Source organism: Equus przewalskii, unplaced genomic scaffold, assembly GCF_037783145.1.
Source record: "Equus przewalskii isolate Varuska unplaced genomic scaffold, EquPr2 ChrUn-10, whole genome shotgun sequence".
NCBI lineage: Eukaryota > Metazoa > Chordata > Mammalia > Perissodactyla > Equidae > Equus > Equus przewalskii.
Genome location: NW_027228747.1, coordinates 3,870,152 through 3,893,392, shown reverse-complemented (window position 1 = coordinate 3,893,392; position 23,241 = coordinate 3,870,152). Strand labels below are relative to the sequence as shown.

At 37.7% G+C, this 23,241-nt stretch overlaps 1 protein-coding gene across 8 annotated transcripts in view; it reads right to left on the bottom strand.

The window, feature by feature from the left end:
• The window catches only part of ARNT (aryl hydrocarbon receptor nuclear translocator), a 62,935-nt gene extending 40,119 nt beyond the window's left edge, over positions 1–22,816 (bottom strand). For 4 of the 8 annotated variants that reach the window (XM_008514934.2, XM_008514936.2, XM_008514938.2 and 1 more), the window contains exon 1: positions 22,377–22,580. In XM_008514934.2, coding sequence (XP_008513156.1) covers positions 22,377–22,440 — 64 coding nt within the window. In that variant the 5' untranslated portion in view covers positions 22,441–22,580. Of the gene's footprint in view, positions 1–22,376 lie in introns of all 8 variants that reach the window. The other 4 variants (XM_070607115.1, XM_008514937.2, XM_070607117.1 and 1 more) reach the window with 4 other exon arrangements.
• Between the last annotated feature and the right edge of the window lie 425 nt (positions 22,817–23,241).

The window sequence follows — 23,241 nt, the reverse complement described above, 5'->3', positions numbered from 1 at the left end:
GACTTCTTTAAGTGTCTATAAATAATTGATCTCTTTCTACACTTTTATTCTGTATTAATATATTTTCCTGCTCCTATGTCAGTACTTAACATTTCCAATTACAACAGCTTTATAGTACATTTTAATCATCAAATAGAAAAGTCTTCCACACCCCATTAATTTATTTTACAAAATTTTCTTATTAAATGTCATATACTGACTTCTGCTTCCAAGACAATGAAGAAGATGCACTTTTCCCTATTCCTCCTGCTACGTTCAACTAAAGTCCGGGCATTATATATAAAACAAAAATAAGAATACTCTGAAAGGTGGAAGAAGGCAGAGCAGCTAAAGACTTCAGAACTCGAGGAACGATACAGTGATGAGTTTCTCTGCTTTTCTTTCTGCCTCATATATACCAGACATGGGCTGAAAAAGTCGGCAACCTGGGAACACGAAGAGGTACCTACAGAAATAGCTGCCCAAAATGCCTATTCTCTCTAGTCAAAGGACCAGGAAAAGGGGCAGCTTACCAAGACAGAAAATCTTAGACAACAACTACTCTACTCCAGCCAACAACCAGAGGAAAACTGTGACCCCACTTGCATTCTGCCAATAAAGTCTGAGTGGGGAACCCAAACATCCATCTTTGTGAGGTTGTAACAAGGTACCCCAAAAACCTCTCCTGGGATGGTGTCAGAGAAGGCCAAAGATGGTCCTGGAATTTTCATTTCCACTGGTCAGAAATAAGGACCTGTCCCCTACAATGTCAGTGGAGACCATGTCGGGATATATAGCTCCCATGCCCCCATCCCCATCCAGCAGTAACCAGAAGCCCTGACTTCAGGTGTCAACAGAAGCTGAGTGGGGAACCTGGAATTCTATCTCCACCTAGCAATAACAAGGCAGCACTCCCCCTTTCCCTCCTAAAGCACTGTCACTGAAAGCCAGCTAAAACAGGTTTAAATAACATCCAATGTCACTATAACATTATACAAAAATGTCCAGGCTTCAATTTTTTTAAAAGCCACTCATCATACCAAGAGCCAGGAAGATCTTAAACTGAACGAAAAATCAAAATCAATAGATGCCAACAATGATAGGACACAGATTTTAGAATTATTTGACAAAGATTTCTACAGCAGCCGTGATAAAAATGCTTCAACAAGCAATTACTAACACAGTAGAAACAAATGAAAAAATAGAAAGCCTCACTAAAGAAAGTCACAGCACACAGAAACAGGAGATATAAAGAAAAACCAAATTGAAATTTTAGAATTGAAAAATAACTGAAATGAAAAGTTAAGTGGATGGGCTCAATAGTAGAATGGAGGGAACAAAGGAAAAAAGCAGTGAAATGGAAGACAGAACACTAGAAATTACCCAATCAGAACAGGAAGAAAATAAACTGGGAAAGAAAATCAACAGGAAAAAAAATTAATAGAGCCTGAGGGACCTGTGTAACTATAACAAAAGATCTAATATTTATGTCATTTGAGTCCTGGAAAGAGAGGTGAAAGAAGGCAAGGCTGAAAAATAACATCTGAAAACTTCCCAAATTTGGCAAGAGCTGTAATCTACAGATTCAAGATGTCAAGTAAACTCCAAAAGGATAAACCTAACGAAATCCATTCTAACACACATCAGAATTAAACTCCTAAAAACTAAAGACAAAGGAAAACTTCTGAAAGTAGAGAAAAATAACATCTTAGTTATAAAAGAAAAACAATTCAAATGACAGCATATTTAACATCAGAAACCGTGGAGGCCAAAGTAAGTGGCAAAATATTTTTTAAGTTCTGAAAGAAGAGAACTGCCAACACAGAATCCTATACCCAGTGAAAACATCACTCAGAAATGAAGGGCAAATCAACACATTCTCTGATGATGGAAAACAAAGGAGAATGTGTCACCAACAGACCTATCCTAAAAGAATGGCTAAACAAAGTTCTCTAAAAAGAAAGGAAGTTATAAAAGAAGGCATTTTGGAACATCAAGAAAGAACAAAGAACACAGTAAGCAAAAATATGGGTTAAACCATAAACTTTCCTTCTCTTTTTGAGTTTCCTAAATTATGTTTGATGGTTGAAGTAAAAATTACAATGCTGATATGTTTCTAAATGTATACAGAGAGAATATTTAAGACAAATTATAAACGTGGAGTATATAGAGAAAATATTTAAGACAATTAAATTATAAATGCAGAGAGTAAAGGGACATAAAGGGAGTTAAGATTTTAACACTTTACTCAAACTAGTAAAATGACAGCACCAACAGACTGTGATGTTATGTATATATAATGGAGTGCCCACTACAGCAATTACTAGAAAAGCTATACAAGGAGATACACTAAAAAACATAGATAAACCAAAATGGAATTCTAAAAAATGTTCAAATTACCTACAGGAAGGCAGGAAAAAGAAAAGAGAGAAACAACAAAACAAAACAAACAGAAAACAAAAAATAAAATGGCAGACTTAAGCCCTAACATACCAATAATTTTATTAAATGTAAATGGTCTAAATACACCAGTTAACACAAATTGGCAGAGAAATTAAAAAACATGACCCAATTACATGCTGTCTACAAGAAATGTGCTTCAAATATAACAGAGAGGCAGGCTGAAAGTAAAAGGATGGAGAAAGATATATCATATAAACTTTAATCAAAGGAAAGCAGGACTGGTTATATTAATAATAACCACATAACGTAAACTCCAGAGGAAGTAAAATTACCAGAGACAACGCAGAACATTACGTAATAAAGATTCAATCCACCAAGAAGTACCTTGTGCATATGCACCAAACCCAGAGCTGCAAAATATTTTAAAGAAAACTGACAGAACAGAAAGGACAAATAATTACAGTTGGAGACTTCAACATCCCTCTCTCAACAACTGACAAGACAATTAGAAAATCAGCAAAGATACAGAAGATCTCAATGACACCACCAACCAACAGGGTCTAATTAACATTTATAGAAACCCTCCAACCCATCAACAGCAGATACACATTCTTTACAAGTGTCCCCAGAACATATATCAAGATAGACTATATCCTGGGTCATTAAACAAAACTCAACAAATTTAAAAGAACTGAAATCATAGATTGTATTCTCTAACCACAATGGAATCAAATTGGAAATCAGTAACAGAAAGATAACAGAAAAATCTCCATACACTTGGACACTGAACAACATACTTCCAAATAATGAGTCAAAAGAGGAAGTCTCAAAGGAATAAAAAATACATTGAACTAAAATGAAAATAGAAGACAGCAAAATTTGTGAGACACAGCAAAAGCTGTACTCAGAGGAAATTTTATAGCACTAAAATGCTTATATTGGAAAAAAGGAGAAACCAAATCCTCTAAGCTTCGACTTCAAAACCTAGGAAAAAAACAAAATAAACCCAAAGCAAGCAAAAGGAAGAAAGTGATAACATAAATCAATGAATCTGAAAACAGAAAAACAATAAAGAAAATAAATGCAACATAGAACTGGTTCTTTACAGGTCAGTAATACTGACAAACCTCTAGCAAGACAGACAAAAAAGACACAAACTACCAATATCAGGAATGAAAACACAGATATCACTACAGATCCTGAAGAAACCAGAGAGACAACTGCAAATACAAAGAAAAACACACATGAATTTGACAATTTAGACAAATTGGACCAATTGCTTGGAAAAAAACACAAACTAAAACAACAGACCCAATACAAAATAGATGACTTTAAATGCTCCTTAACTATTACAAAATTGAATCTGTAATTTTGGAAACTCTCAAAAAAGAAATCTCCAGGTCCAGATGATTTCACTGGAGAATTCTACCAAACATTTAAAGAAGAATTAATAACTATTTTACACAATCTCCTCCAGAAACTAGATGAGGAAGGGGACACTTACCAATTCATCTTATGAAGCTAGTATTACCCTGATACCAAAACCAGACAAAGTGCAAAAACAAGACAAACAAGCAAAAAACTAGAGATCAATATTCCTCAGGAAAACAGATACAAAAATCCTTGGCAGGACTGGCAGGGTGGCACAGTGGTTAAGTTCACACACTCTACTTTGGGGACCAAGGTTTGCCGGTTCGGATCCCGGGCAAAGACCTATGCACCACTTATCAAGCCATGCTGTGGCAGGCATCCCACATATAAAATAGAGGAAGACTGCCACAGATGTTAGCTAAGGGCCAATCTTCCTCAGAAAAAAGAGGAGGACTGGTGGTGGATATTAGCTCAGGGCCAATCTTCCTCAAAAAAAATTTAAAAATCAATGTAATCCACCACATTAATAGGCTAAAGAAGAAAAATAATATGATTATATCAACCTATGCATTAAAAGTATTTGATAAAATTCAACACCCATTCTTGATAAAAACTTAGAAAAATAGGAATAGAGGGAAATGTCAACTTAATAAAAGAATCTACCAAAAAAAAACCCCAAAACAAACAATACCTATAGCTAATATTATACTTAATGGGGAAAGATAATGCTTTCTCCCTAAGATTGGGAACTAGGCAAGAATGTTTGCTCTCAACACTTATTCAAATATAGTGTGGGAACTTATAGCCAGTGCAAAAATGAGTAAAAGGCGTACAGATAAAAAAAGGAAGAAATAAAAGTGTCCCCATTTGCAGAAGACATGATAGTCTTTGTGGAAAATCCTAAAGAATTTACCAAAAAATACTCCTAGAACAAATAGGTGAATTCAGCAAAGTTGCAGGATGTTAAGACAAACATACAAAAATAATTGTGTTTCTATATACTAGCAACATGGATAGTAATACATGGATGCCAAAATTAAAAATACAAAACCATTTCTAATCATAAAAAGAAGAAAAAATATTTATAAATCTAACAAACATACACAGGACTTGTATGCTGAAAACTACACAACACTGATGAATGAAATCAAAGATCTAAATAAACGGAGAGAAATACTATGTTCACAGATTGGAAGATTCAACATAGTAAAGATGTCAATTCTCTTCAAATCGATATACAGGTTTAAAGCAATTTCTATCAAAATTTTACCAAGATGTTTTTTCAAATAAACAAGAATATTCTAAAATTAATATGGGAAGGTTTGCTGTTAATGCCATCGACTCAATTCCAACTTCTAACAACGCTGTGTACAGCAGAGCTGAACCTTGCCCTATCTTTTTGCATCATCCTCTCACTTTCTGGTGCTGTATCAGACAATGCTCCACTGCTATTCATAGGGTTTTGGTGGCCAATTTTTTCAGAAGTAGGTGGCCAGATCCTTCTTCCTACTCTGTCTTAGACTGGAAGCTCCTCTGAAACCTGTCCACCATGGGTGACCCTGATAGTATTTGAAATAGTGGTGCCATAGCTTTCAGCATCAAAGCAAGACGCAACCACCACAGTATGACAACCGACAGATGGGTGGTGTGGTTCCCTGACTGGGAACGAACTCAGGCCTCAGCAGTGAGAGTGCTGAATCTCCACCACTAGACCACCAGGGCAAGCCACACGGAAAGGTAAAGGAACTATAATTGCTAACACAAGTTTCACAAAGAAAAAGTGGGAAGAAATCAGTCTACCTGATTTCAAAACTTACTGCATAACTACAGTAATTAAGACTGTGTAGCCCCGGCAGAGGGCAGACGCTCAGATCAATGGAACCTAGAACCAGATCCACACAAATATGTCCAAACAATTTCTGACAGAAGTCAAAAGGAATTCAATGGAGGAAAGATAGATTTTTCAAAAAATGGTGCTACAGCAATGTATATCCGTAGGCGAAAAAATGAACCTCAAGCTAAGCTTCATCCCTTACACAAAAATTAATCAAAATGGATCACGGATTTAAATTAACTTTTAAGAAAAAACATACGAGAAAATCTTCAAGATCTAGGGAAAGAGTTCTTAGACTTGGCACCAAAAGCAAGATCATGAAAGGAAAAACTGATAAATTAGACTTCATTAAAATTAAAAACCTGGGGCCAGCCCCGTGGCTGAGTGGTTAAGTTCGTGCACTCTGCTTCAGTGGCCCAGGGTTTCGCCAGTTTGAATCCTGGGAGTGGACATGGCACGGCTCATCAAGCCATGCTGAGGCAGCATCCCACATGGCACAACTAGAAGGATCCACAACTAAAAATACACAACTATGTACTGGGGGCTTTAGGGAGAAAAAGGAAAAATAAAATCTTTAAAAAAAAAATTTAAAAACCTTTGCTCTGTGAAAGACTCTGTCAGAGGATGAAAAGACAAGTTACGGAGTGGGAGAAAATGCAACAAAGGACAGAGGACTCATTATCTACAACATAAAACGAACTCTCAAAATTCAACACTAAAAAGGCAAACAGTCTGATTAGAACATGAGCAAATGACATGAAGAGATAATTCACCAAAGAATATAAAAATTGTAAATAAGCATACGAAAAGATATTCAACATCATTAGCCATGAGGGAAATGCAAATTAAAACCACAATGAGATGTACTACATACCCATCAGAATGGCTAAAATTAAAAATACCAAATGCTGGAAAGGATACAGAAAAAGTAGCTCACTTATACATTGCTGGTAAGAATGTAACATAGTACAGCCACTCAGGAAAACAGTTTGGGAGTTTCTTTAAAAATTAAATATGTAACTAACATACAATCCAGCACTGCACTTGTGGGTATTTCTCCCAGAAAAATGAAGACTTATGTTTACACAAAAACCTGCACACAAATGTTTATAGCACTTTTATTCGTAATAGCCAAGAACTGGGAAAAAAACAGATGTCCTTCAACAGGTGAATAACCACTACGGTGACATATACCCATATTACTGACTACTACTCAGCAACAAAAAGGAATGAACTACTGAAACACACAACAACCTGGATGAATCTCCAAAGAATCACGCTGAGTGAAAAAAGTCAATTGCAAAAGGTTACATACTATATGATTCCATTTATAGAACATTCTTGAAATGATAAAATTATAGAAATAGAGAAAAGATTAGTGGCTGCCAAAGATTAAGGAAAGGGTTGGGGTATGATGAATGTGGATGTGGCATTAATAGGTTACCATGAGGGACCCTTGTGATGACAGAAATATTCTTATCTTGACTGTATCAAAGTCAATATCCTGGTTACGATATTGTACTATAGTTCTGCAAGATACTACCATTAGGGGAAACTGGGTTAACAGTAGGGGATCTCTGCATTATTTCTCATAACTGTACATGAATCTAAAATTATCTCAAAAAAAGGTTAGTCAGAAAGTTTTTACAATATTTTTAATGTCATATACCTCATCTTCCTTTTTTTTTTTTCCCTTTTTCTCCCAAAGGCCCCCAGTACATAGTTGTCTATTTTTAGTTGTGGGTCCTTCTAGTTGTGGGATGTGGGATGAGACCTCAACATGGCCTGATGAGCGCTGCCATGTCCATGCCCAGGATTCAAACTGGTAAAACCCTGGGCCACCGAAGCAGAGTGCGCGAACCTAACCACTCGGCCATGGGCTGGCCCCTTCATCTTCCTTTTCAACTTTAAAACCTATGTAAAGTTCTAATAACAAAAAACTCATGAAGTTAATTCAATTACACTAAATTAATATGTTAATTTTGAAAAAATAGCAGCATTATGATATTGCATTTCCTCATTCAGGAACAGAGTATGTCTTACACATTTATTCAGATCTTTCCTAATGTCCCTTAATAAAATTTTATAGCTTTCTTTACATAGGTCTTACATCTTTCTTGCTCTATTTATTCTTAGATATTTTATAGTCCTTAACACTATGTGAATGATCTCTCTTTTCCATTTCAACTTCTAACTGATTATTGCTAGAATAAAAGAAAGCTACTGATTTTGGTATATTTATATTGTACCCAAATAATTTTACTAAATTACCTTATCAAAAAGCATTTTAAAAAAAAAAGCATTTAGTTTATTGGACTGTCTAGTATATAATCACATCACCTGCAAGAAATGATTATTTTCCCTTCCTTATTCAATATTTACACTATTTTCTTTTCTTCTCTTACTGCATTATGGCAAGAGTTCTTAATCTGTGAGGAATGAATAAAATCTCGGTGGGGGAGGGGTGATCTTGGATGAGGAAAAATTGTATCTTTATTTTCATTAATCTCTAACTAAAATTTAGGATTTCCTTCAATTATGACAGTAGACAGTAACCACAGTAATACAGCAGTATCTGTGACTGTCAGCAATAGAAATGAGACATTTTTACATCACACAACAGTTACCATAAATATCCAGAATTACTGTTACATTCAATAATACTACTTCAAAAATATCATAGTTATTAGACTTGTCACTACATCTTATTTATCATTAGTAAACATTAATCATTACAAATTTGTAATTTTGAATATTTTGATAACTGTATTTTTAATAGAACTGATTGCTTTGTAATACTATGTATTGCTATTTTATGCACTGAATAACATTCTAAGAGGGTTCAACAGGAAGAGCAAACCCTGGCCCAAGGCGATCTCAGGGGCCTACGGCCCTAAGTGGTCAGCTCACCAGCTTTTCCCACCATGCAGCAGCTGAGTCTTTCCTTCCCTGGTGAGGGGCTCCAACTTGGCCCAGATCAGAGGAGGCATTTATTTAGGGTGGGGGTGACACGAAAGTGCAATAAGAATTTTTCAGCCTGTGAAGCAGAAGTGCTGCTCGTTGGTTTTACAGGGAGTAAAGGGAGAGCAGCAGCAAATGCATGGATAACTAGCAATAATAATACTTTTTCTAAGCCCTCACTGTGTACCAGGTACTGTGCTGAGCAACTTGTGCACCTCTCATTTATTCCCACAATGACCCAATGAGGCTGAAAAAGGGTGTCAATAGGTGTCACCAAACAGTCAAAGGGGTCCCTGTCATACAAAAGGCTAAGAAACTTTGGTCTAGAGAAATGTCCAAGATGAGTATTGATATCTCTGACTTATTCATGATTTCACTGGACTTAATTTAGGCGGTTTAATTCTATTCTGACTTAACAGCCTTTTTTTTCCCCCCAAATCAGGGATGGATTCTTTTTATCAGAAACAAATGTTTTTGTAAAGCATTTAGTGACATATCATTTCTTTCCCTTTAGTTTGTTAATGGCATGAATTACATAGGTTTTTCTCATCTTTGAGTTCTTAGAATAAACCCTACTTGATAATTGTAGTGAGTGGAACAGTGTAAAAAATGCATGTCCACACACAACCTCAGAATGTGACCTTATTTGGAAATAGGGTCTCCGAAGATATAATTAGTTAAGACTAAGGTCATATTGGATTACGGTAGGCTCTAAATCCAATGATTGCTGTCTTTACAAGTGCAAGGAGAGGGACATTTGGATACGGAGACACAGAGATTGGAGCAATGTTTCTACAAGCTAGAAAAGAGGGAGAGGTTCTTTCCTCAGAGCCTCCTGAAGGAACCAAACCTAAAGACATCTTCATTTCAGACACTGAGCCTCCAGAATTATGAAAGAATAAATTTCTGTTGTTTTAAGCCTTCTAGTTTGTGGTAATTTGTCACAGCAGGCCTGGGAAACTAACACGATAATGATGTATGATTCTCTTAATATACTCTGGATTTGATTTACGAAGATTAGCTCCTGTTAAATAGAATAGGAACTTGGTGTCATATAAGGATAGTATAGTTAAAGAGTATTCTTAGTGCACTGAACTCAAGTACCTTCTATTAAAATCACAATTTGACAGAAATTACAGAAAAATAGTAAATAAAACATATTTTAGTCAGTTATCAGTCTCCCAGATTTACAGAAAAGCTACTTCTAAACGTAATTTCATTTCCTGAAGTAGGAGAAACAACACTAAGTCACTGAAACCATATGACTGAGGAAAACAGGAGTTATAAAAGAAGCATTAAAAGTTGAAGAGATAATAAAATGTTCAAAAATAAATGCTGTTAACAGTAATTCATCATATTCCTAACTTGTCTAAAATACAAACCACTTTGGATATGTTTTTTAACGTTTTATTTATTATTTCTAAAATCTTCCTCTAAATTATATTTATAATAAACTGCACCTAACCTCAAAACACAAAACATCTTTCATGCATGTCTTTTATTATAAGCCCAAACATTTATAACTGCCTTGAATACTGGATAAAGAGAGTACTCAAATACCCACCATTAAAATGATGATACATCATGAAGCTACAGTAATCAAAACAGTGTGGTACTGGCATAAAGACAGACACATAAACCAATGGAATAGAAGAGGAAGCCCAGAAACAAACCCTCACATACATGGTCAAGAGGTTTTCAACAAGGGTGCCAAGAACATTCAATGGGGAAAGGACAGTCTTTTCAACAAATGATGCTGGGAAAACTGGATAGCCACATGCAAAATAATTAAGTTGTATCCTTCTTTACCTTACATTATATACAAAAATTAACTCAAAATAGATCAAAGACCTAAATCTAAGAGCTAAAACTATAAAGCTCTTAGAAGAAAAGCTTCATGACACTGGATTTGGCAATTTCTTGCACATATCAAAAGCAAAGGCAACAAAAGTAAAAAAAGAGATAAAATGGGCTTCAGCTAAATTAGAAACTTTTGTGCATCAAAGAACACTATCCTGGCCAGCCCAGTGGTGCAGTGGTTAAGTTCGCACGTTCCGCTTTGACGGCCCAGGGTTCACCAGTTTGGACCCCAGGTGTGGACAGGGCACCGCTTGTCAAGCCATGCTGTGGTAGGCGTCCCACATATAAAGTAGAGGAAGATGGGCACGGATGTTAGCTCAGGGCCAGTCTTCCTCAGCAAAAAGAGGAGGATTGGCAGCAGATGTTAGCTCAGGGCTAATCTTCCCCCCCCCCCCCGAAAAAAAACGCTATCAGCAGAGTAAAAAGGCACTCCATGGAATGGGGAGAAAATATTTGCGAATCATATATGTGATAGGGAATTAAAATCCAGAATATATAAAGAACTCCGACAACTCAACAGCAATACTGCAACCTGATTTAAAAAATGGGCAAAGGTCTTGAATAGACATTTCTCCAAAGAAGATATACAAATGGCCAACAAGCATATGAAAAAATGTTCAACATCACTAATAATTAGAGAATTGCAAATCAAAACTACAATGAGATATCACCTCACACTCATTAGGATGGTCACCATCAAAAAAAAAAAAAAAAAAAAAAAACCAACCAGAAAATAACAAGTGTTGGAAGGATGTAAGGGAACTGAAACTCTTGTGCACTGTTGGTGGGAATGTGAAACGGTGCAGCCACTATGGAAAACAGTATGGAGATTCCTCCAAAAACTAAAAACAGAACTGCACTATGATCCAGCAATTCCATTTCTGGGTATATACTCAAAAGAATTCAAAGCAGGCTCTGAAAAAGATGAGTGAGAACGTGAGTACAACACTCACATTCATTGCAGCATTATTCACAATAGCTAAGAAGAGAAAGCAACCCAAGTGTTCATCGAGAAGAATGTATTAAAAAAATGTGGCTATTCATCCAATGGAATACTATTCAGCCTTTAAAAAGAAGGAAATTCTGCAATATGCTACAATATAGATGGACCCTGAAGATATTATGCTAAGTGAAATAAGTCAGTTGCAAAAGGGCAAATACTATATGATTACACCTATATAAGGTACCTAGAAGAGTCAAAATCAGAGATAGAGTGTAGACTGGTGGTTGCCAGGGCTAGAGGGATTGGGAATGGGAGAGTTATTGTTTAATGGGTACAGAGTTTCAGTTTTGCAAGATGAAAAAAGTTCTGGAGGTGGATGGTGGTGATGGCTGCACAACAACGTGAATATACTAATGCTACCAAACTGTATACTTAAAAATAGTTAAAAAAAGACGGGCCCAGTCACATAGCAGTTAAGTTCACACGGTCCACTCTGGCAGCCCAGGGTTCTCCAGTTCAGATCCCAGGTGCAGACCTACGCACTGCTTATCAAGCCATGCTGTGGCAGGCATCCCACATATAAAGTAGAGAAAGTATAAAGTGGGCACGGATCTTAGCTCAGGGCCAGTCTTCCTCAGCAAAAAGAAGAGGATTGGTGGCAGACGCTAGCTCAGGGCTAATCTTCCCCCCGAAAAAAACACGTTAAAATGACAAATTTTATGTTATGTATATTTTGCCATAATAGAAAAATATTTTAAATATATTAAAAAAATTTAAACGTGGATCTATAACTTTAAAATGGAAAGTTATCTACCATATATGATTATGGAAAATAAGCTACACAAAAGTATATAAAATACAATCCCTTTTTAAAGTATATACGCATAACAAAACCTGGAAGAATTCATTTAATATTTACTCCATGCCTACTATATGCCATGCACTGTTGCAGGCCCTAGAGATAAAGCAATAAATAGAACAGACAAAAATCCTAACTCTGGGGCTGGCCCCTGGCTCAGTGGTTAAGCTCGCAAGCTCAGCTTCGGCAGCCCGGGGTTTCACTGGTTCAGATCCCGGGCGCAGACATGGTACCACTCATCAGGCCACGCTGAGGTAAAGTCCCACATGCCACAACTAGAAGGCCCACAACTAAAATATGCAACTACCTACTAAGGAGATTTGGGGAGAAAAAGCAGGAAAAAAAAATTTGGCAACAGTTGTTAGCTCAGGTGTCAATCTTTAAAAAAGAAAAAACCTCAACCCTTATTACTTTTACATGTTAGTGGGAGAGAGAAACAAGAGAAATAATTAAAATATAAATTGGGTTGATAATATGAAACTGACATTTTACAGGTAAAATATATGAGTTACTTCATATGGCTCAACCTAATAATATGTTAAGTAGTGATAAATATGGAGAAAAATAAGCCAGAAGTCAAATCAGAAATACATAAAGGTTCAAGGGTAGGAGGGTAGCAATTTTAGTAAGGGAAGACCTCACTGAAAAGGTAACATTTAAGGAAAGATTAGGAGGAGGTAAGGGAATAGACCGTGCAGGTACCTGGGGGAAATGCATTCTAGGCAGAGTGCAAAGACCAGGAGATGAGAGCATGCCTATTAAGTTCTAGAAATAGTGTGGATGATGTCATGGCTAGAACGGAGTAAGCAAATGTTACACAATAAATTATCAACAGTGGTTATCTTTGGGATGGCATTTAGAGACTTCTACATTTGATTTTCTGTATATCCATATTGTTTTGTTTTTTACATCAAGCACGTATTACTTTTATAACCAGAAAATGCATGGTGCCAATTTTTAAAAAAGAAAATGTGTGTGCACGCCTAGTGTATGGCACACATTGAAAATCTGAGAGGACTCAGCTCAAACTCTAAAGTTAGATAAATCTGGATTCCAATCCTAGGGTTATCACTTATAACTTGTACGACCTTGGGTAAATTACCTAATCTCGCTGAGTTTATCTGTAAAATGTAGCTAACAACAGTACCTACTTTGGGGAAGATTAAATTAGATAACTGCATGTGAAAAGTGCTTAGCATAGTGCCTGACATGCTTAAGTACCCCTTAAACAGTCCCTTTATAAAAACTGACCAAACATCAAAATGTTAAGTGATTTTCCCATTAATTTTTTCATTACAAAAGTAATATATTCAAATACAATATAAATATACATAAAATCAAATGTAGAAGTCTCTAAAAATATTCAAACAATACAGTCAAAAGTAAAATTTGCCATGCACACATCTTAATCCCACTTTCCCCCTATGGATAACTGCTATTAACATTTTGATAAGAATCCTTCCAGACCTTTTTTCTATACATCATATAGGATTTGGGGTAATTTTTACATAAAAAAGGGAAGGGATCATATTTTATTTATCCTGAACCTTGTATTTTTTCCATGTAACAATCTATCTTGGAAGGTGGGTCATGTCGATACATACAGAGTTAACTTTTTTAATAGCTATACATACAGTACTTCATAGTACAAATGTATATATTTATAACAAACTATCACTACCATAAACTATGTTTCAATGAAGATCCCTATGTATCTTCTTTTTTTTTGTCAGGAAGATTTGTCCTGAGCTAACATCTGTTGTCAATCCTCCTCTTTTTTGCTCAAGGAAGATTAGCCTTGAGCTAACATCTGTGCCAATCTTCCTCTACTTTGTACGTGCAATGCCTCCACAGCATGGCTGATGAGCGGCGTAGGTCCACACCCAGACCCAAACCTGTGAACACCAGGCTGCTGAAGCAGAGAGGGCAGAACTTTAACCACTTGGCCACAGGGCCGGCCCCTCCTTGTGTATCTTTATGCACAGGTGCCAGTACTTCTATACTAACAGATTTCTGAAAATGACTTGCTTGGTCTAAGGGAGCACAATTAAAACTGTGGGGGGCTAGCCCCAGGGGCCTAGTGGTTAAGTTTGGGGCACTCTGCTTCAACGGCTGGGTTTGGTTCCCAGATGCAGACCTACACCACTTGTCAAGTGGCCATGCTGTGGCAGCAACCCACATACCAAATAGAGGAAGATGACAATAGATGTTAGCTCAGGACGATTCTTCCTCAGCAAAAACAAAAAAACTTTGCTCATTACTCTCCAAGAAGATTATACCAATTAAGAGCCTCACTAACAGTATCAAATTATCCATACCTCCACCAGCACTGGGTTTTGGCAATCCTTCAAATTTTAATAATTTTCTTGGTATGAAATGATTCTCGCTGTTGATTTAATGTGCATTTCCCTATTATTAGTAAGACTGAATATATCTTTTAGTTATTGCTATTAACTTTTTCTATTTCATTCTATATATTTTAAATAGTGAATATATGTAACTTTCCTAAGAAAAAAGCAAATTTTTTCCGTAAAAAAATCAAGTTCATACTTTTAGTAATAGGTTTACAAATGATCTAAGAGTTAGAAGAATTTAAAGAAAGAGAAGATGATTCTGAGACGGTTTAAATTAAGGTCTGGCATAATCCCTAGCACAGAGAAGGTACTCAATAGGAAGGAAAAACTAAAGGAAATAAGGCAGGCAAACAGTCAGTAAGTTTCAAAAAGGTCGGTCAAGCTGGGCTTCAGAAAAAGTAAAGAAGAAAGAAAAGGCATTTCACATAGACAAAAGGACACGAGCAAATCCTAACAGGAGGTATGAAAATAGCTGTGAAGAGCTGGAGGGAAACAGACCTATACAGAGCACAGAGTCTATATTCAGGAGGAAAAATAAGATGTCAAATGCAACCCAATTGTGAGAAGGCCTTGAATGCCAAGAGGAAATGTTACATGTCATTCAATAAACAGTGAAAGACAAAATATACCTTTAAGTCAGAAAATGTAAACTAAATGTAAATAAAAAGATTAGTATGACATTTAAAGTTTGAAGTAATAGAAGCAGAAAGACAAATAGTCAAAAATGAGGTGAGAGAGGCCTAAATTAGTATGATAGCAGAATGAAAAGGTAAAGGAACCTCTAAAATTTTAAACTATGCAACTTCTGAATAAGGGTAGTGGGTTAAACATATGCATTTACTTTTACTCTCTTCCCTCTCCCCCCAAACAATTACATACAGGAGAAAAACAATTTTATCCAAGATATAAAACAACACAGATGGAAAAAATGGAAGAAAAAGGCAATAAATTTTTGGAAACAGGGAACATTGCCTTGGTAGACCCAAGAGAACTGAATCCTAAGCCAGAAAAGGAAAAAGCAGAAAACCTATCCAACTTACACACTGCAATCCCCCAAAGTCTCAGGACTGGTGATTCCAGGTACCTCTGTGTTGGGGGGGGGGGGGGTGGGTAGAGGGAATGAAAGCTAAAATAAAAAGGATTGGTTTAATGTCCCTTTAATTGGCAAGTGGATTCCCAGATATCCTCTCCCTGTTCCTTTAGCAGGGAAACTGCCCCTCCTCCACCCTCTCAGAAGACTGATATATTTTCTGAAGAGCTGACCTCTGGGGAGCACCAGGCAAAGTTGAAAGTGAGGGTACCATACTGAATACAGGGAAACTAACAGCAATGTATGCAAAATGGATGCTTCACTTTTCTCCTGTTGTACTGCCTCTTTCCTGTATTCCATGTTTCCTCTTTCTTGGTCTACTCTCTCCTACTGCTGAAGTACATTCTCTGGTAAGTTCCTGAGAAACAGTATAAGGGAGACCTTGGATGTACGAAAACATCTTTCTTCTCCTTCGCTAACTGATAGTTTGCCTGGATATGGAATTCTAAGTTGGAAATTATTTTCCCTCATAATTTTGAAGGCATTGCTCCATTGTCTTCTACTTTCCATTGTGACTACTGAAAAGCAAGACCAATCTGATTCCTGATTCTTTTGAACTAAGCAGTTTTCTTCTCTCTGGAGCTTAGAGGATACTCTTTGTATTTGATGCCGAAATTTCATGATAATGTGCCTTGATGTGGGTGTGTTTTCATTCACTGGTCTGGCCCCTTCAATTTGAAAATTCATGTCTTTTACTTCTGGGACATTTTATTTAAACAAAAACAAAAAGGTTGGTTAGAAGAGAGAAAAAGCGGCTGTCACTGGGAAAAGGAGCTGAGAGAAGGGGGTAGAAGACTGTTGTTTCTGTAACAAATCATGTAAATAACTAAGTCTTTAAATATAAGCATGGATAATTTTGATTAAAATAACTTTTTAAATATATGTGTTTAAATATATCTATTTAAATATATATTTTATATGGTTAAAAAATGTTTTAATATCTTTATATGTTAAAAAAATGTTTTTAACATTTTAAAAAACATTTTAAAAAAACAAGATGTGATAACCAACCAGATAAACACATAAAAGAATCCAAACACTTCTAGTTACTTAGCCTGGGGAACTGAAAAAACTATGATAGTCATTAAAGATACAGAAAAGTTAGGAAGGGCAGCACATATTTGAAGGCAATACTGGTGGACATACATATAAATAGTATGTTAAAGGATATTTGAGTAGAAATGTCTTTTTTTTTCTTTTTGAGGAAGATTAGCCTTGCGCTAACACCTGCCGCCACTCCTCCTCTTTTTGCTGAGGAAGACTGGCTCTGAGCTAACATCCGTGCCCATCTTCCTCTACTTTACATGTGGGACGCCTGCTACAGCATGGCTTGCCAAGCAGTGCCATGTCCACACCCAGGATCCAAACCGGTGAACCTGGGGCCGGCAAAGCAGAATGTGCACACTTAACCGCTGTGCCACCAGGCCGGCCCCAAGATGTCTTTTAAATAGATGAAAATATAGGAAAGAAACTATGTGAGAAGACAGGAATGAAAATTTTAGAGTCTTCAATACACAAAAGATAAACAAAGGGAATGGAATACGGCAGTTACCAAATAAATGTTTAACTGTGGCAGGAGGCAAACAAGTTGTAAGGTAGGAAGGTGGGCAAATAGATATGAATGAAGGAAGTTGACCAGCTTACTAACTAGTTAAGAGTTCTAGCCCCAGGAGTGAGACTATAAAAGGAGAAGCATAATGAACAGGAAAAAGAAAATGAGCAGACAAAAAGGACAAAGAAGAAACATAAGAAAGAACAAGCAATGCGGTGAGTCTGAAGCCAAATCCAAAGACAGGTGCATCAAAATGGCACAATTTGGGGGTATGAAGAACTAGGAGAAGGAGTCCAGTAAAAACCTTAAAAGTTATTTAAGGAATTGAAAAACAACTATGAGGAAAAAATATAGGAAGTTATAGAAAAGATTTTAGGAACTGCAACACTCTTCCAGCTCCTTTTTCAGCACCTTGCATTCACCTCTCCATCCAAGCAACTGTGCCCTCCTGGCTGCCCAAAGTGGTATTTCAGCTTCTTCATGCACACACAAAAGACAATAATCCACCCTCCTCCTCCTCAAAAGATATCCATGTACTACATATCAGTAGAAAGTGACTCTTAAGTCACAGAGAAAAAGTCTTCTATAACATAGAAATTAAGAATGCTGACTGCGTAGACAAACTGCCAGCAATCAAACTGTCTCTACCCCCTACCAGCTATGTGACTTCAGACAAACTACTTATTCACTCTGTGGCTTAATTTCCTCATCCGTAAAAAATGAATATTAACACATATCTCTTAGGATTGTTGTAAAGATTAAATAAGAGAATACACATGAGGATTAAGTGAGATAACATATGTAGAACAATAGCTGGCATATAACCATTAAAAAATGTTAGCTATTATAAACGAATTCATGATGTTAACGGCTAAATTAGTGTTATCCTTTCAAAAGTATTTTCATGTTAACAGTGCATAAAGATATGAACCTCCATTGCTGGGTTTTACAACATTCATTTCATTTCATTTCACTTCAACAAACATTTATTGAACTCTAGTCCTACATACCAGGCACCGCTGTGAGCACTGGGATGCTATGGTGAACAAGGAAGGTAAAGGTGCTGCTCTCATGGAACTTAAATTCTAATTATACTGTTAAAGCCATAAACTTAGTTTGTCCATTCAACTACAGTGAAGATGTGAAGGGGAAAATACAAAACGAAGAAATGAGGAAAAGAGATATAAATTGAGAGAATTTATTTGGAAAGTGAGAGATGGTTTCTAACATAGAGAATAGCCAACAAAACAGGAAAGTGTGGCGTGGCATATAGTAGGCACTTAATAAATGTTTAATAAATGTGCCCCTTCTTTTCTCTGGGTTTGCTTCCTTATGTGTAAAATACAGGGGTTGGCTTGATTCCAACTCCAACATTCACAGATGTCAACTTACTGAAATCACCATGACCTACTAGGCAGCATTCTTAAAAAGAGACAGCTTTACAAGTAGGGCCCTTCACAGGGTATGGGGGACGGGCCCAGATAGACTCCACTGAGCTCAGGCCTTAAATGTATTCTTTTATTGTTACCTATAAAGGAGATCAGCTATACCACCACAGAGACACTGGAGCACTGGCAGAAATGTTACCTTTGCACTCCTACACAGGACTCTACCACCAGGCGATTAACATTTAAAATAAATATTGTAAACAGCCTTAAGAAAAATAGAAAGATGGCTCCAAACAGTTTCCACAATTAAGGATTCAAATTTTACTAGTTTTGGAATTAACCCCAAGATGTCATGGCCTGAGTAAAATGAAGAAAAAAGGGTTTATTTTCCTTGAAGGTTGCAATTCAGTTTTTGAAGATCAACCATCACTTGGCACTGTGGAAATCCCTATTGTTATTGCCTTACAAAAAAAAGTCATCCACAGCAGAGAACCACAAAAGACTTTCACAAACATCCATAAAACAACATATGATTCTCATCTGTTACTGGATTCTTTGAGTAGAGGGGTAGGGCTGGAAAGCAAAAAACTAAGCTGAGAGACCACTATTTCAAAACAACAAGAAAACTAGAGTTCCACGAATGCAGAAGTATCTATTTCTTAATTTCTAAGAAATAGAGAAGATTCAGGTTAGTGCCACAAATCTAAAAAATATGCAGATTAATGTTCTTTCTCAAAAATGTTAATTGTATTTCAATTGCTGAATTAGTAAAATGTATTTAAACTTTTCAAAAAGGTTTTTGCAATAGAACATAATAAAGTATCTTGGTATCTTAATTTTACACTGCATAAATTCCTATTTTCCCGTATCTGAAAGAGGTAAATAAAGGTAATGAGCAAGGATTTTGCTAATTGATGCTTTTACAACTATAATTTATATAGTTGGCAATTATGTGAAAAGAAAAATTTTCCTAAACATCAGCCTTACAACCCAAACAGTGTTTCTTCTTTTGCCTTCTACCATATTCTCCATCCACAATAAATGGTCCCTAATAGCACAAAAAGAGGTCTCTACTAATGAGAATACCAGAACCAAGAGAGGAAAAACCTACACTCTTACAAACTCATTCATGGCTCTGGTTTGGCTCTGGTTTGAATACTGAATTATAAATCAAATACCTAATCTCTTCCCAACCAGTGCCTTAACCAATGTATTACAAATCACACATGCAATTTAAAAAGTGTTCCTCAAAATTGCTAGTATTCCATAGATAAGAAAGATACAGCCTACGATTTCATGGGCCATCGACCCACCCACTTCTACTTGCCAACGGTAAGAATTAGGAAAAAGTAATAACATATGAAGAATTATCAATTCATATAGGAAAAAACTCATCATCACATTAGAACTATTACTTCAACATAACTCTTAGAGTGTGGAGTATAAACCGTATGCTTACTCTTCTTTTGATCCAGCACCATGTTAAGACATGGTGAGAAATGCAAAGGAACTAGGTCCCCTGCAAGACACTGAAGGGCTACCAATGGTCTCTAAATCATACTGTAAGCACAATTAACACAATCATCAGGCACTGTTATTAATGCTAAGGATTAATTTAAATGAAGCTGAGAAAGAAAAGTTAAATGCTACCACAAAAATCCTTTGCAGACATATGTAAAGATAGAACTAACAAGAAGTGTAGGGAAACTTAACCAGAAAAAAGACAAAGTAGAAAAAACTTAAAAAAATAGGTATGACGTCCCTACTATCTGAAATGGCTTTAAGGAAAGAGGGTTTAACCATGCAACAGAGAATTCTGACCTGAAAACCATTTACCTTCTTTTCACTGAGCACAGTACATTTCCACCCCGTGTCCCTTCATTCATGGTCCTCAGTTCCCAAAATGCAACAGGCTACTAAAAGTCCACAAGGCATCTATGATCTCTTCCTTTTGATATAAAGGGGTAAAAGGAGAAATGAAGGAAGAAAATATATTTTCTAATTTAATCACCATGTGTTGAATGTGGGATCAATAACTTGGAAGAGATGGAAGAATCTTTCAACATCAAAAAAGAAATCTAGAAATCACAGAAGCAGGCTGCTAAAGGACAACAAACAAAATCAACTGTTTCATTAGCAAGGATTCTGCACAAATAAATGTTATTTTCTGCTTACAGACTTAGCTGATATTGATCAGCTAATGAAAATGTGGTCAAGAGATAATCATTCTGGTTACTGTTGTTCAAGAAGCAAAACAAAATAAAGCAACCCCACCCACACTGCTGGAAAAAAGCTTCTGACATGCACCGAACTTGTTTACCCAGGCCACCTCTTAATAAGAGAAATGCTTTGCAACTTGACTAGGGTTATATAAGTATTTTGCAATGCACTGTCAATCTAAAATCTTGTTTATTTACCCCCTAGTTAACAGATAGGTTATTTTACTACAGTCAGGTCTGCCATAATAATAGCATCTTTCCAATTTTATTCCATCACTCAGCATTTCCTGCAATGGAATTTTAGCCATTAATTTTATCTCCTTTTCCTCTAAAGAAAACTAAAAAGATTTTAAAATATGATATTGACATGTGACTAATTAACTTCTTTAAATAGGTCTGTTCCCAGAAACACAGTAGGAAAAGACAGTAAATTTCACTGTGATTCAACTGTAACAGCAAAATTGGATATTGCAAAATAATACTGCCTTTCAGAGACACGAAAAAAATCTGATTTAAATATCAGCGTCAGAACAGCAGTGAATTCCTCCCACTGCTGTACTTTTAAGAAATTCATCCCCACCTCTTGCTTCTTTTTTAAGGCTACCAAAGATAGAGATTTCTGGAAAAGGATTTTATTTTGCAAAAGAATGGCCAACGTCAGCAAGGTAAACTAGGATCCCTAAAAGGAAATACTTCCTAGGGAGAAGTAACTGTAATATAGTGGAAAGAGGACTGGGACTAGGAATTTGAAGACCTGATCTGTCTAGACCTGCTGCACCACAACCTGTTCCATCTCTCAGACACGTCTGGCTAGATTTTTTTGAAATGTTCAAGCACCCCCTTTTGAAGAGAGGTTCATTGAGAAATAGCATGGAACTGAACTTTTCTTAAAGACTGGGAAGTGCCTCAACCCACACTTAAGATTAAAACTTGGGCTTTCTGGATGCTTGCTGTTGGCAAGATCTGCCTGGAACCTCAACCATTACACAAACCTCGGCCCTCAGCAGCTCACGACACTAGGGGCACTTTAATACGTAAACGCAAGTTTCAAAGTATAGCCCGGGGCGGGAGGGGGGTGGGGGGGTAGTTTAGAGCCTAGAGAAACTTTGAGTATATAGTCAGATTTTTAAAGTTTAAATTAAAATCCAAATGTTTCAATGTTTGGAAGTAACACCTCAGCTAAACAGCAACGTGGTCCAGTGTTTATGAACCCAAACTACTTTTAAAGTGAAACGAGCCACTCTGCCCAGTTACTCGGCATCAAGCAGCTCCAGCGGGCAGAGGGTTGGAAGAGGACCACACCGCACAGCAGAACGCTGCCAGACGAGCGGAGGCGGGCCAGCGCCGCGCGGGCAGCCGCTCCAACTCGACCGGGGCACCGAACCCCCAACTCCCACCCGCCCGCTCCCTCCCTCCACCTCGGGTCTCTCCAGCCCCCTCGAGTCGGGCCCCTCCCCCAGGTCACTCCCCTCCCCCACCGCCACCCCCGCGCGTCCCGGCGCCCTCAGCCCCAACTCCGGCCCCTCAGCCCTGGGTCTCCTTAGTTGCCAACCCCCTCGGCACCTTCTCCTTTAGAGGCACCCCAGTCCTCCGTCTCCTCACCGGGGTTAGCAGCAGTCGCCGCCATGGCCGTAGATGCCACCGCCGTCGCACCACCCCCCCAGTGGGAGGAGCCGCCGCCACCGAACCCGGGGGGAGGGGGAGGGGAGAGCCACTCCCCAGACGCGGCGCCCTACTGCCGCCACCGCTCCCGCGGAATCCAAGATGGCGGCCGCGGCAAGCCCCACCATCCCGGGCTCCTGCGGCGGAGAGACCCCGCCCGCGGGGGGGCGGAGTCAGCCCCCCCGCCAGCCTCCTCGGGGAAACCGACCAATGGAAACACCAAATCGACAGGAGGCAGGCTGGCCCCCGCGCCTGCCCGTCCCGCGGAGGCGGGAGGGCGAGGAAGAAATCCAGCTGTCTCTCTAAGCCCGCCTCCCGTGCGTCAGAGGTCGTGGTGGAGTGACGTCAGTGAGAAACAATTTTACTAAAAAGCTCCGCGTGTTGGTGGATCCGCCTGGTTGGCCAGTCTGCAGACGATTTTACAAATCCTCCTTAAGTACGCTACTGCTTAAACTTCACATGGTGATTTGTAATCGTTTCTAGAGTTTTTTCCTCTTTTAAGCACCTTTGTCAGTGGTGAAAAAAGTTCAAAAGCTAATTTTGAATGCCTGCCATGTAACTAGTAGTGTAAGAGGATCTGGGCGCTGACGGTCTGGCAGGGGAGATACCGACCGACAGGCAAAATAGGAGGCAATGTATGAAGAAGATATTTTGATTAAGAGTGGGACAACTTCCTTTGGTCAATGATAGGGACCTAGTGACGGATTTTTAGTAGGGAAATGATAAGATGAGGACTGCACAGATTTATTTTCTAATAATCGGAAGC